General features: G+C 47.2%; 1 protein-coding gene across 1 annotated transcript in view; it reads left to right on the forward strand.

Moving 5' to 3' along the window:
- The first annotated feature begins 1,916 nt into the window (after nt 1-1,916).
- The window catches only part of LOC126188482 (outer dense fiber protein 3-like protein 2), a 36,882-nt gene continuing 23,447 nt past the window's right edge, over nt 1,917-15,351 (forward strand). The window contains exons 1-3 of the mRNA XM_049930086.1: nt 1,917-1,923; nt 2,044-2,262; nt 14,706-14,907. Of these exons, the coding sequence (XP_049786043.1) occupies nt 1,917-1,923; nt 2,044-2,262; nt 14,706-14,907 (428 nt within the window). The remainder of the gene's footprint in view (nt 1,924-2,043; nt 2,263-14,705; nt 14,908-15,351) is intronic.

Raw genomic sequence — 15,351 nt, forward strand, 5'->3', positions numbered from 1 at the left:
GTGCCCAATCTTCTTGCCGCACTGTCTGACTCTGTCTCATCACCATTCATTTAGCTGTCTGTGCGTTACAGCCAGCTGTGCGCGTAGTCCATCAGTATGATGGTCCCGTGTTTCTCGTGCCAGTGATTCGACCTTTCTCAAAGTCTGAACGCCGGTGATAAGATGTGCATGCATCTCCTCTGGGCATTCTGTGTTGCCGTTTCTACCTACCAAGTTACAATAACATTAGACACACCAAATAGCCAGCACGTACTTACATCATTCTCATTCTGAAAACAAGTTCATATAAGGACGGAAATTTTGGAGTATATACACTCCTGGAAATTGAAATAAGAACACCGTGAATTCATTGTCCCAGGAAGGGGAAACTTTATTGACACATTCCTGGGGTCAGATACATCACATGATCACACTGACAGAACCACAGGCACATAGACACAGGCAACAGAGCATGCACAATGTCGGCACTAGTACAGTGTATATCCACCTTTCGCAGCAATGCAGGCTGCTATTCTCCCATGGAGACGATCGTAGAGATGCTGGATGTAGTCCTGTGGAACGGCTTGCCATGCCATTTCCACGTGGCACCTCAGTTGGACCAGCGTTCGTGCTGGACGTGCAGACCGCGTGAGACGACGCTTCATCCAGTCCCAAACATGCTCAATGGGGGACAGATCCGGAGATCTTGCTGGCCAGGGTAGTTGACTTACACCTTCTAGAGTACGTTGGGTGGCACGGGATACATGCGGACGTGCATTGTCCTGTTGGAACAGCAAGTTCCCTTGCCGGTCTAGGAATGGTAGAACGATGGGTTCGATGACGGTTTGGATGTACCGTGCACTATTCAGTGTCCCCTCGACGATCACCAGTGGTGTACGGCCAGTGTAGGAGATCGCTCCCCACACCATGATGCCGGGTGTTGGCCCTGTGTGCCTCGGTCGTATGCAGTCCTGATTGTGGCGCTCACCTGCACGGCGCCAAACACGCATACGACCATCATTGGCACCAAGGCAGAAGCGACTCCCATCGCTGAAGACGACACGTCTCCATTCGTCCCTCCATTCACGCCTGTCGCGACACCACTGGAGGCGGGCTGCACGATGTTGGGGCGTGAGCGGAAGACGGCCTAACGGTGTGCGGGACCGTAGCCCAGCTTCATGGAGACGGTTGCGAATGGTCCTCGCCGATACCCCAGGAGCAACAGTGTCCCTAATTTGCTGGGAAGTGGCGGTGCGGTCCCTTACGGCACTGCGTAGGATCCTACGGTCTTGGCGTGCATCCGTGCGTCGCTGCGGTCCGGTCCCAGGTCGACGGGCACGTGCACCTTCCGCCGACCACTGGCGACAACGTCGATGTACTGTGGAGACCTCACGCCCCACGTGTTGAGCAATTCGGCGGTACGTCCACCCGGCCTCCCGCATGCCCACTATACGCCCTCGCTCAAAGTCCGTCAACTGCACATACGGTTCACGTCCACGCTGTCGCGGCATGCTACCAGTGTTAAAGACTGCAATGGAGCTCCGTATGCCACGGCAAACTGGCTGACACTGACGGCGGCGGTGCACAAATGCTGCGCAGCTAGCGCCATTCGACGGCCAACACCGCGGTTCCTGGTGTGTCCGCTGTGCCGTGCGTGTGATCATTGCTGGTACAGCCCTCTCGCAGTGTCCGGAGCAAGTATGGTGGGTCTGACACACCGGTGTCAATGTGTTCTTTTTTCCATTTCCAGGAGTGTATTTTTTATAGTTCAGTCAAGGTGCTGATGCTCCATTTCTGTTAAGGTAAATTGGTTATACTTGAGATACTACAAGAGTTCTACATTCTTGGGCATTGAAATATCGTTCCCGGTCCAGTAAGGGACTGTGGCGCCGTAGGAGCGTGGTCGGTCGTTGTCGAACACCACCTCCAGAAGGGCCATGGCCTGTGAGCAAACAGTGTTCCAGAATGCTACAACACCACATAATTTGAAGTTGTCGGCCTGCTGCAACGCGGGTGTCAGATGAAGGCGCTGTGACTTTTCTGACTGGAGTGTGGCCGGTGCAGCGGCGGGCCCGACGCACTACCGCCTGCCGCCCACGCTGGGCTACAAGGGCCACGACGTGACCAGGGAGCGCGCGCCCGCCTACACGATGCGCCGCCGCATGCCGCTGCCGCTCAGGCTGCTCGGCCCGGGGCCCAAGTACGGCCTGCGGCCCAACCTCACCCAGCACGGGCCGGGCGACCCGCCGGCCTACACCATGCGAGAGAGGCTGCCTCTGGCACGTGAGTACATTAACAGGAAACACTACAATTCCTATTCGTTTGTCCTCCAATATCGTCATTTTCAGACGTTTTCCACATTTTCTTTCTTCTTCATTCGCCAAAGCTAAGCTAGCCCAATTTAGCGCTTTCACTACCGTTGGAACGTATGTGTCCCACAATAGGTTATCAGGGATTCAATCAGAATTTACTGCATGCTATTGCTTGGTTCACCACCCAAGTCTCACGAGCGCTGTTTGCAAGTGGGGTGTACTTAGCCCTGATGAGGTCTGTTGAGGAGCTACTTGATTGAGAAGTAGCGACTCCACTCATGAAAACTGACAGTGACTGGGAGAGCTTTGTACTGACCACGTGACCCTCCATATCTGCATTCATTGACACCTATCGGCTGTGGATGACACGGCGGTCAGTCGGTACCGTTATGCCTTCCGACGCCTGTCTGGACGGACTATTGATTTGTACCTGGGGCGTTCACTAAGTAATGCAAAACATTTTTTTTCAGGAAACAGTTTCGTTTTGTTCAAGATTCCAGTACACCATATTATTCTCCACTGTTTTGGCTACAAAGCCCTATTCATCAACATAATCTCCGCTCAATGCGACGACCTTATATCTTACTGGGATGGCCTGTACGTCCGCATAGTACCACTCTACTGGTTGACGTAGGAGCCAAAGTCTTGTTGCATCAATAACCTCCCAATCATCCACACAATGCTTTCCGTGGAGTGCATCCTTCCTGGGCCAAACAGATGGAAGTCGGAATGAGCGAGATCCGGCCTGCACGGTGGATGAGAAATAACAGTCCAATGAAGCTTTGTAAGCTCCTCTGGCGCACGAGCACTTCTGTGAGGCTTTGCGTTATCCTGGAGGAGAAGAAGTTCCTTTCCATTTTTGTGGTGGCGAACGCGCTGAAGTCGATTCTTCAATTCTTTGACAGTTATTTATTTATTTATTTACTTACTACACCAGTGGCCATAAAAATTACTACACCACGAAGTTGACAGGAAGAAGATGCTGTGATATGCAAATGATTAGCTTTTCAGAGCATTCACAAAAGGTTGCCGCCGGTGGCGACACGTACAACGTGCTGACATGAGGAAATTTTCCAACCGATTTCTCATACACAAACAGCAGTTGACCGGCGTTGCCTGGTGAAACGTTGTTGTGATGCCTCGTGTAAGGCGGAGAAATGCGTACCATCACGTGTCCGATGTTGATAAAGGTCGGATTGTAGCTATCGCGATTGCGGTTTATCGTATCGCGACATTGCTGCTCGCGTTGGTCGAGATCCAATGACTGTTAGCAGAATATGGAATCGGTGGGTTCAGGAAGGTAATACGGAACGCCGTGCTGGATCCCAACGGCCTCGTATAACTAGCAGTCGAGATAACAGGCATCTTATCCGCATGGCTGCAACGGATCGTGCAGCCACGTCTCGATCCGTGAGTCAACAGATGGGGACGTTTGAAGGAAAACAACCATCTGCACGAACAGTTCGACGACGTTCGCAGCAGCATGGAGTATCAGCTCGGAGACCATGGCTGCAGTTACCCTTGACGCTGCATCACAGACAAGAGCGCCGACGATGGTGTACTCAACGACGAACCTGGTTGCACGAATGGCAAAACCCCATTTTTTCGGATGAATCCAGGTTCTGTTTACAGCATCATGATGGTCGCATCCGTGTTTGGCGACATGGCGGTGGACGCACATTGGAAGCGTGTATTCGTCATCGCCATACTGGCGTATCACCTGGCGTGATGGTATTGGGTGCTATTGGTTACACGTCTCGGTCACATCTTGTTCGCATTGACCGCACTTTGAACAGTGGACGTTACATTTCAGACGTGTTACGACCTGTGGCCCTATCCTTCATTCGATCCCTGCGAAACCCTACATTTCAGCAGGCTAATGCACGACCGCATGTTGCAGGTCCTGTAGGGGCCTTTCTGGATACAGAAAATGCTCGACTGCTGCCCTGACCGACACATTCTCCAGATCTCTCCCGAATTGAAAACATCTGGTCAATGGTGGCCGAGCAACTGGCTCGTCACAATACGCCAGTCACTACTCTTGATGAACTGTGGTACCTTGTTGAAGCTGCATGGGCAGCTGTACCTGTATACGCCATCCAAGCTCTGTCTGACTCAATGCCCAGGCGTTTCAAGGCCGTTATTACGGCCAGAGGTGGTTGTTCTGGGTCCTGATTTCTCAGGATCTATGCACCCAAATTGCGGAAAAATGTAATCACATGTCAGTTCTAGCATAATATATTTGTCGAATGAATACCCGTTTATCATTTGCATTTCTTCTTGGTGTAGCAATTTTAATGGCCAGTAGTGTACCTTCTTTTAGTCTGAGGGTCCTGAGAGTAGCACAATACACTTCAGTGTTGATCGTTGCACTACGAGGGAGTCCGCCTCCGGTAGTTGAGTGGCCAGCGCGGCAGAATGTCAGTACTAAGGGCCCGGGGTGATTCCCGGCTGGGTCGGAGATTTTCTGCGCTCACGGACTGGGTGTTGTGTTGCTCTAATCATCATCACTTCACCCCCATCGACGCGCAAGTTGCCGAACTGGCGTCAAATCGAAAGACTCGCATCCGGCGAACGGTCTACCCTACGGGAGGCCCTAGTAACACGACGTTTGTCCCACGAGGGAGAACATCGAACAGAATACGCTCATCAGAGTCCCAGAAGAACTTCCCCGTGACTTTACGGGCAAAGGTTGCGGCTTTGAACCTTTTCTTCAGAGGAGAGGTGGTGTGGCGCCACTCTACGGATTGACGTTTTGTTGCCGGTTCAAAATGATGAACCCAGGTTTCATTCCCTGTGACGAAGTTGTGAAAAATCAACCTCGTAACGCGCCATCAATTCCGCCCAGCGTTGCTCTTTATGGTCCCCTGCTGGGAAGCGAGGAATCCAGCGGACACACACTTTTAGTAGCCTAAGTAGTGGACGAGTGTTTCAGCAGTACGAACGGAGATGTCCGGGTGAGCAGCTAGGTGTCTGACTGTGATCCGTCGACCACTTCGAATGAGAGTGTTCACACGTTCCAACACTGCAGGAGTCACAGATGTGTGCGGCCACTCGGCGTGCCAGAGATTGGTCAGGTTTGCGCAACCTGGTTGCCATGGTGACAGACGTCTTGCTGTATGACTCGCCGTGGTTTTGTTCACTGCCAAGTCTCTGTAGACGTTCTGAAAGCGCCTGTTAATATCTGCGGTGCTCTGGTTTTCCACCAAAAGAAATTTGACGACAGTTCTCTGTTGGGAACTCACCTCTGTTACAGTTTGCATTTTGAAGACTTATGTATAGCGCCGCCGCCTATTGGGATTTCGTGAAATTGTAGGACCTGAAGCGAGATCATTCCACGATGTCCTGCAGCAAATTACGCGTTTTTTAACCAAAATTGGCCGAGAAAAGAAAGTGTGTTGCATTACTTGTTGGACGTCCCCCTTATCAGTGACCAGTTGATAATGGTGTACTAAATTCTTATTACTACAGCTTGCACCTGTCGGCTGTGATGTCTTCAAGATTCTTTGTTAACGCTTTGCTCCGCTCCGTTTTGTAGTATGAAATTGGTTCACGCCTGCACAAAGGCAAATCAATTCACAGATTTGAAAAGTAGGTTGCTGTCACGCTTTCCGGGACAATTTGTGTCTATAAGCTGCACGAAAACATTGAATTTTTCCATGTTACAAACAGTGCCTGTATTGAGAACTTGTACTGTGAGTTAAAAACGTGGAGAGATTCTCTATCTACTAATGTGTGTCTGTTTTCTGTTGGTCTTGTGGTTTTTGCGGCGTCATCTTCTGACACCCCAGAGGTACTTACGAACACCCCAGAAGTCCCACCCCTTCCCAAGCTGCAAATTGCGTAGGGAGAAATATTCTGACTTTGACATTAATTAAAATTACCACACATTAATGTCTTCCATTATGAAAAAAATTGATAGTGAAAGAATCAAAGCTCTAAGTCAGATTCACACTTTCACCTGCTCATGTTTTTGTCTTCTCTCTTCTACTGTCCATTATCTTCCCTATCTTTTTGGAACTGTTCTCTCCGTCTTGGAAACCATCCGAAATGATAACTTTGAACCTATCTTTTATTCTGTCCTCAATTTCTTGCTGGTTTGTTATAGGTCTCCATGCTCTTCCTAAGCCAATTCGCCTTTTAATTTTGCAAAATACTGTACATTTTTTCTCAGCCGTCTGCTAGGATTCATTCCATGGATGTTTACCTAGAACAATGGTCTTATTTTCCTGATTTAATCTGTAATATTTTTCTACGTTTTGCATACTTCTCTGTTACTTCTTGATTTAAATATTTATATTACTCTCCTATTTTCTAAAATCTTTCTCATAAGTTTCCTTTCCATTTTGCAGATATCATCATCTTCTTTTACTCATCCTGATTTTAGTGACTGCTGCATATGTGTTTTTTAGGCCGAATTACTGTCTTAAATGATGAATTTCTGCATTTATAGAGAATTATTTTTCATTATAAACATCCTTTGTTTAGTTAAATGCTAAGCCCATCTTTCATAATTTTCCTCTGGTAACTTCTTTCCCACATCCATTTTGCGGGATGACTTTTCGTAATACTTAAATTTGTCTGTCCTTCTGATCCAGAATGAGATTAATCTGCCAGGATGTTTCATGTCCTTCTGATGTTTACATAATTTGTGATTAGCCTTCTTGTTCGTCATTGCCTCTATTTTCAAATTTATATCTGTTTTTGTGCTACTTATACTCTATCTGCCAGACTTTCTAAATTAATTGTAAATGCTAAACAGTCATTTTTGAGATTATAGTTTTCCAGCCAATTTGTATTTAATTTTTGATATTATATTCTACCAATGTTTTCCTTCATTCTCTGATCATTTCTTTAAGTACACAGTTAAAATATATTGGAGGAAGTCCATCACCGTGTCTTGCTCCTGTCTTAATTTCAAATCCCTCTGAAGTTTCTCCCACGAATTTTGCTTTACATTTAATATTTGCTAGTGTTTCTTTTCAGAGCTAATGTGCTTTCGTATCTATTACAGATTCTTTTAGAGTACTAAATAAAGTCAGCCTGTCTATTTTCTTTCTTGTTATTTCATTCCCTCAGAAGGTGGTGGGATGGAGGTGGAACGACCTGTTTTCAGCCCTACAATTTTCTCAAATACAACGGGATTGAAAATAAAAAAGTAAATGATCGAAAACATATAGACGACACAAATGTAATGGATGATGTTGATGTGGTAATTATTATTATAGTAGGTGAGCGTTGTTGCGTCAATGTAGGCTGCTTGGTGCTTTTATAGGTGGTCTGGAGAATGATGTTTGGGTACTTGATGGCTAATTCCGAGTAGATGGATGAATGCAGGTAGGATATGGGGAGGGGCGTCTGGTGTAAGGAGTTGGAGTAGGTTTATTCAGAGGGTTGGGATGATGGGACAGGGTCTGGTTGTATTTGTGAGGGGAATTTGGCGCAGTTGGGCTGAAGACTTGCAGTGGGTTCAGGCGAGGGTGTCTTGAGGAAGGGAGAGGGGGGGGGGAGGGAGTGAAATGGAAGTGGTTCTGGGAGTATGTGGCGTTGTGATGTAGGTGAAATGTGGAATAGGCAATCAATATGATCTGATAATGTTTATAGCGTCGCTCAAAAGGTTGGATATTTTGGAGGACATGTGTGACAAAACGGATAATATCTTCTATGTGTTTGTGTGTGGGGGCGGTGGGGGGGAGGAGGAGGGGGAATGTAGGGACTCCTTAAGATACAATGAAGAGTTTATGAGGTGGATGAGGGCAATCCTTTCATGTTTTTTGGAAGGGGGATTTTGCCTTTCGCAGTAGGAATAGGAGATGTTTACATTGGGCGAGTACTACAAGATAAGTCGTTCTTTAACTTATTTAACTATATGACTGGATTTTTAATGGGGGCAGGTTGTTGCGTTTTTGCACTCTTTGGTTTGATCGCCACTGTGGATAACGTATTTTTGACAATGGTTGGCTTGAGCCTGGAATAAGAATGGTCCTATGTGGCGCCTACGACGGTAAACGAAGGGCCCGTGGGTAATTAGGTAGTCAGTGTAAAACGTGTATTGGTTTTGTCTGTTGAACGCAGAAGACATACTTAATAGTACCGTTTATAGTTGGTGACAGCACCAAATCTACCTCTCACGTCATTCGTTGCAAAGGTGCAGAGGAACTGTCCAATAATCACAAACAGAAACTATCCCCCTTCTCTGATTTCTCAGAGCACATGATTCATTTCTGTGAGATTTAATCAGGAATAAACTTTACGTTCTTCCATAATCAGCCAGCTTGAGCTGAATGGTGCTTCACCACATTCATTGAAAACGTCACATCACAAATGCCTGAGTGTCTTTGTGTGAAAGCGACTACTGCCTAGACGTGTGTTGCCTTCCACATGGATCTCATGGAGAATACACCTAAAGCCGATGAAAGAGCTTCAAGGTTACTTTCTCAGTACGTTGCTTCTAAGGCAGAGAACGAGATGAAAGCCACTCGTGCAGACTCGTGCAGACGCTGAAACCTCGTTGGTGTCTATGAATATAGTCCAGTGCCAACCAAATTTGCGGACTGGTTTATAAAGTGTTTTGAAGGAATCGTGGTTGTATTTAGCTCTCACGGATAAAAAGCATTACCGTGGCTTTTTTGCCCCTTTGCTCAGACGGTTTGCTGCCAGCTAAAATTCATCCAAAGCATGTAAAGATTTATGTTGACCTAAGCACTCAACAGTTCAGAAATAAGCGACTGATCTCAAACTTGGCCATACGTCTCTTGAACACAGCTTACATGACGGAAGATCAGATAAAACATCGACGAAGTATGCAAAATGATGTTGAGCGACTTAAAGATAAATGGCTACCTGAAGCCATACACGTGTCAAAAGAAATGGAGCGGCACGTTGTACATCAAGAATTAACTATTAAAAGGCTTTGTGCAATGTAAGTGTCGCAATTGTTTGATACCGGCAAAGAGAAAATTATAAAAAGAGTTTATCGATAAGGTTAGGTTCATTTTGAAGAGGATTCAACTGATTCTACGCGTATATTTGTTATCACTGATGAGATGTGAGCGAATACTTCTCCCTATTAACGAAAAGCGACCAAAGCGATAGGAAAGTTAATAATCATACACCAAAAAGAGTGAAGTCGATTTCATTTGCATTTCTTCAGTTTGCTGTGATTAAAATCGGACTTTTCTTACTGATTATTTTGCAAAGGGTAAAACCAGATGTGGATAATTCCACACAAGTCTCCTGGAGTTCTGAATAAAGAAACTGAGTGACAACTGTTGTCTTACGCAAAGAAAAATAATCAACTTTCGTCAGTACAATTCACCTGCTCGCGAAGGCTCTTTCTAACTGCCTCAAATCGCCAATATTTGTTGGTATACTGGAGAAAAATAATCTGACGATAGAAATCCATGTCCGAAATCGTCATTCACCGAGGCAACAGAGCAATGCATTCATAGGAGACAAGGCCTATCTACGGAACACCCAGCTTCATCTTCTCCACTGGCGATTGTGGCAAACAGTCGCTATTACTGAATAACAAACAACATTGCGAGACGATGAGACTACTATTCATCGCCGTACAAAGTCAGGTTTGCTGTGAGAGGAGTGGCCTAGTGGGCACCTATAACTTCGATGCTCTGTAGCCTCCTATCCTCAATGTGTTCCTCAAGACACCATCCACAACCCCTCCAAGTTGGCCGCAATGTTTCTGGGAGGCACTGTATATTTCCTGCTTCGCTTCAATTTCGCACTGTTGCTCTTTCGTGTCGCCGTAAAATTATGCTTGCTGCCACAAGTTTTATAAATGATATATTTCAGTTTTATCTCGCTCATTATTGTATACTTCTACACTAGTGATCTGCTTAAGCCCGTTCTCCTGTCTGTCCCCTGTCCTAGACCTGTATCCAACTCTCCAGAAAGAGTAATGATACCTTCACCTTAATCGCAACCAGTTTACCTCCTGGAACAGGCAGCGGCTCCTTAAGATCAATCCTTTCAAGAGCCAAGGTACGCCACCCGCAACTTACACCCCATGACTTTTGCCTCAGTATTTACAACCGTCCTACCAATTAACTAACACACTAAAATACCTCTGACCCTCGACGTTAAAGTAACGCGGAAACCGGATCGACTAACCCACCAAAAAAAGCTCATTATTGACTAAAACAGTTAAAACTACTAATCTGCCGAATATGAGAATTACATCCCTCCTGCGCACTACACACTTACAAACCCTTAAATCGGCCTTTTGCTATCTTATACGAGTGTTGACTGAATTTCTGTTCCACTAAAATGTTACTACTCCTTCCAAACCCTTGAAAGCCTTGCTTTCCGCATCCAACTACTGTCCCCCCTTGCTGTGCTATCTGCTCTCTCCGCCGTTAGTAGCGAAGGGCCGTTGAGGCCCTGCATTATGTTGAGTGTAGCGCTACGGTACCCATCAGTTCCATATTCTCATGATAGTCGCTTCTTCTTCTCTTTACACGGGGCGTGAAACAATCTTCTCACAAAGAAACGGCAATTCCGAATGAAAAACTCCCAGTGTACGTTGTCTTTGATACAGATGCCGGTACCTTTGTCTACTGAAGAGAATAGTGGCTAACCATACTACCAACCTACTTCTTTTGCCTAATTATAAGCTATCTGCACTCTCTACACTGTCTAGTCCTGTACCCAAAACGATTACACGTAAAACAAACAACTGCTACAGGCTTGGGTCAACCGGCAGAATGCCCAAGCAAATGGCTTTGTGTACACTGCACAGGTACTAACTACTCATCTCTAGAATTCTCCTTTAACTGCGAAAAGTCGACTGGTTCCCCCAGATTTACAAAAGTAATCCTACCATTAAAAGCCCCCTAATCCTCGAACCTATGATTGTCACCGTGAAAGAACAAAAATAGTCTCACTCACCCAAATCGTGATATCGTAGGCCGTGGCTTTATTCAATCTCGGTAAGTGTTCCATCGTGGCTCATCGAGGCAAAACATGCCTGTGTTGAACATGGCCGTAGTGCTAGAATTTCATATGTGTTAAAGTTTTCTGAAGTCGAGATGTACGGTCAAGTTCGTGAATAAATGTCAATTTGGAATCAACTTAGTTCTTTAAACTTTTCTCCAGTGTGCGTACTAGCAAAAATAGGAATTTGTGAACGTCAGACATGCCGTCCAGTCACATTAATGTGACCACCACCTGTGTTCGATGTAAACGTGCAATTACCGTTCGCAGACGGTATGTGGCAACAGTAGCAGCGGAAGATATATAAACCGTCTCGGAGGGACGCGGAAAACAGTACAGTCGTTGTCGTATTGAGGAAACCAAGTGATTTACACATCTGACGTCCAAAAGTGCACGATCAAATGTATGTGTGTGACCTCCGAAGGGACCAAACTGCTGAGGTCATCGGTCCCTAGACTTACACACTACTTAAACTAGCTTATGCGAAGAACAACACAAACACCCATGCCCGAGGGAGGACTCAAACCTCCGGCGGGAGAGGGCGCACAATCCGTGTCATGGCGCCCTAAACCGCGCGGCCACTCCGCGCAGCCAGCACTTAGGAAATGGCTAAGTTTGTAAACTGTTCGCGTGTCGCCGTGGTTGAAGTGTACCGTGCAGAGCAAAATGGAGCTATCCAAAACCGGCGCCGAGGGAACTATGGTGCTCCATGGCAACACATGACAGGGATTCAAATGGTTCTAAGCACTAAGGGACTTAACATCTGAGGTTATCAGTCCCCGCCGGACGGAGTGGCCGAGCGGTTCTAGGCGCTTCAGTCTGGAACCGCGCGACCACTGCGGTCGCAGGTTCGAATCCTGCCTCGGGCATGGATGTGTGTGATGTCCTTAAGTTAGTTAGGTTTAAGTAGTTCTAGGTTCTAGGGGACTGATGACCTTAGCTTTTAAGTCCCATAGTGCTCAGAGCCATTTGAACCATCATCAGCCCCCAGACTTAGAACTACTTAAACCCAACTAACCTAAGGACATCACAAACATCGATGCCCGAGGCAGGATTCGAACCTGCGACCGTAGCAGCAGCGCGGTTCCGAACTAAAGCGCCTAGAACCGCTCGGCCACAGAGGTCAGCATGACAGGGGTGAACGACGGCTGCGGAGTTGTGTACGATCGTATAGACGTGCTATTGTTCAGCAACTGACCACCGAGACGAACCGAAGAGTTACCAATAGTGTTTCGTCAACGACTGTTCGGCGAACGTTGCCGCGTATGGGGCCTAGTTCATACGCCCATGTTGACTGCTGTTCGTTGCTGATGAAGGCTGGAATTTGCACGTCGTTACCGCAACTATACGTCCGCTGAGTGCCCGCAGGCGGCATTTCCAGAGATATTACGTTTTATGCTGCATCGGACTGAAAGCAAATACCCTCCAACAATCATCAGAAGGGTTCAGGTTGGAGGAGGAGACGTCATAGTCTGGGGAATGTTCTCGTGGTATTCCCTGGGTGATCTCGTCATTCAGGAAGGCGCAATGGATCAACGCAAGTGTGCATCTATCCTCGGGGACAATGCCCACTCCTACATGCATTTTGTTTTCCCTCAGCTCGATGGCAACATGTCACACACAGTGTATAAGCACGGCTTGAGGAGCATAGGATCAGTTCATCGTACTCTATTGGCCACCAAACTCCCTGGATTATATCCCAGTCGGGAATCTGTGTGACCACCTCGATCAGGCTGTTCGCGGCATAGGTCTGCAACCAAGAAATCTAGCGCAACCCCCCGCGGCACTGGAGTCGGCATGGCTCAGCGTCCGTGTTCGTACCTTCCAGAACCTCACTGACACTCTTCCTGCACGTCTCGCAGTGCTCTGTGCTGGAAAAAGTGGTCATTCAGGCTTTTGACAAGTGGCCATTTTAATGTGACTGGACAGTGTATAAATTTGGGTGTCAGGAAATTTTGTCCCATTGTATTTGTCTGGAGTGTAGCCTCGTACAGATGCGAAACGTGGACAGTAATTAGCTCAGAAACATTTAGATGCGTTAGAAATGTGGTGCTACAGAAGACCGCTGAAGATTAGATGGGTAAGTAGAGTGCTTAATGATGAGGTACAAAATGAAGTTAGTGTAAAAGAGAAATTTGTGCCGGAAAGAAGGGAATGGTTGCCAGGACACATCACGAGGGAACAAGGAATTGTTAATACGGTAATGGAGAGAGAGAGTGCGTGTTTTTGAGCGGTACAAGGGGCAATTGTACAGCGAGACAAGTCTTGAACACAGTAAGGAGACTGAAATGGACGTACGTTTCAGTGAACGTTTCATAGGATATATTAGCACGGCGAGGTGCATGAAACCATTTTTCGAACTGAAGAACACAACTACATGTACATTTACATCTACATACATACTCCGCAATCCACCATACGGTGCGTGGCGGAGGGTACCTCGTACCACAACTAGCATCTTCTCTCCCTGTTCCACTCGCAAACAGAACGAGGGAAAACTGTACGAGCTCTAATCTCTCACATCTTATCTTTGTGGTTTTTCCGCGAAATATAAGTTGGCGGCAGTAAAATTGTACTGCAGTCAGCCTCAAATGCTGGTTCTCTAAATTTCCTCAGTAGCGATTCACGAAAAGAACCCCTCCTTTCCTCTAGAGACTACCACCCGAGTTCCTGAAGCATTTCCGTAACACTCGCGTGATGATCAAACCAGCAGTAACAAATCTAGCAGCCCGCCTCTGAACTGCTTCTATGTCCTCCCTCAATCAGACCTGATATGGATCCCAAACGTTCGAGCAGTACTCAAGAATAGGTCGTATTAGAGTTTTATAAGCGGTCTCCTTTACAGATGAACCACATCTTCCCAAAATTCTACCAATGAACCGAAGACGACTATCCGCCATCCCCACGACTGCCATTACATGCTTGTCCCACTTCATATCGCTCTGCAATGTTACGCCCAAATATTTAATCGACGTGACTGTGTCAAGCGCTACACTACTAATGGAGTATTCAAACATTACAGGATTCTTTTTCCTATTCATCTGCATTAATTTAGATTTACACAACAACAAGAACTCGCGTGAAGAGCGAGAATGTGTCACTGCCAGCCCTTGACGAGCGAGGGTATGAAATAACAGTAAAGGAAGTAAATAGCGGTCTGATGGCGCGATGTTGGCCGGTGTAATGCGTGCGCTGTAGAGCGGTGAGTCTTGGTGTGGGATGTGACGTGAGGACGGCCGGCCGGAGTGACCGAGCGATTCTAGGCACTACAGTCTGGAACCGCGCCACCGCTACGGTCGCAGGTTCGAATCCTGCCTCGGGCGTGGATGTGTGTAATGTCCTTAGGTTAGTTAGGTTTAAGTAGTTCTAAGTTCTAGGGGACTTACGACCTCAGCAGTTGAGTCCCATAGTGCTCAGAGCCATTTGAACCATGTTTTTGACGTGAGGACGACGGGCCGGCAGTGAAGCTGGACGTGCCGGGCCCCGGCAGCTACCAGCCGGAGAAGTGCACGGACGCGTCGCGGCCGCGCGCGCCCGTCTTCAGCATGGGGTCTCGCACGATGGCGCGCCTGCTGGACCACCTGCCAGGGCCCGCCGCCTACCGACCGCCCGCCACCGTAGGCCGACGCGTCTCCGACAAGCCCGCCGCGCCCGCCTACTCCATGTGAGTGCGGACCACTACTGCGCTATAGCGATGGCGGTATTCAGCCGAATTACTAAAGTAACACTTCTACTGAGTCGCGCTGCGCAGTTACGCGATCTCTAGCATTGGTGGCGTGTTGCTCTTCACTCCTTTATTACACCAACGCCTCTTGTGGGGCGGCACGTTACTTTTTTTACCGCCCTGCCAGTGTCCAGCAATGTTCATTTGTCTAGCTGAAAGCTGTAGTAGAAAATACTAGACCACTACTGTCTATTGCAGGTCGCAACATACATAGAATTGTCCGGTAAATGGGATGTGGCTAGCTACTGAAATAAGTTTTAACTTGGCAATGTAAATTTTCAGGTGTATTTTTACGATAAAGATCACAGTTAATACTGCCAAGTCTGTACTAAGTGGCAACACAATGTAAAGTTCACACGCACACCACAATCACACACGCACACC

The sequence above is a fragment of the Schistocerca cancellata genome, chromosome 5, assembly GCF_023864275.1.
Source record: "Schistocerca cancellata isolate TAMUIC-IGC-003103 chromosome 5, iqSchCanc2.1, whole genome shotgun sequence".
NCBI classification, from domain to species: Eukaryota; Metazoa; Arthropoda; class Insecta; order Orthoptera; family Acrididae; genus Schistocerca; species Schistocerca cancellata.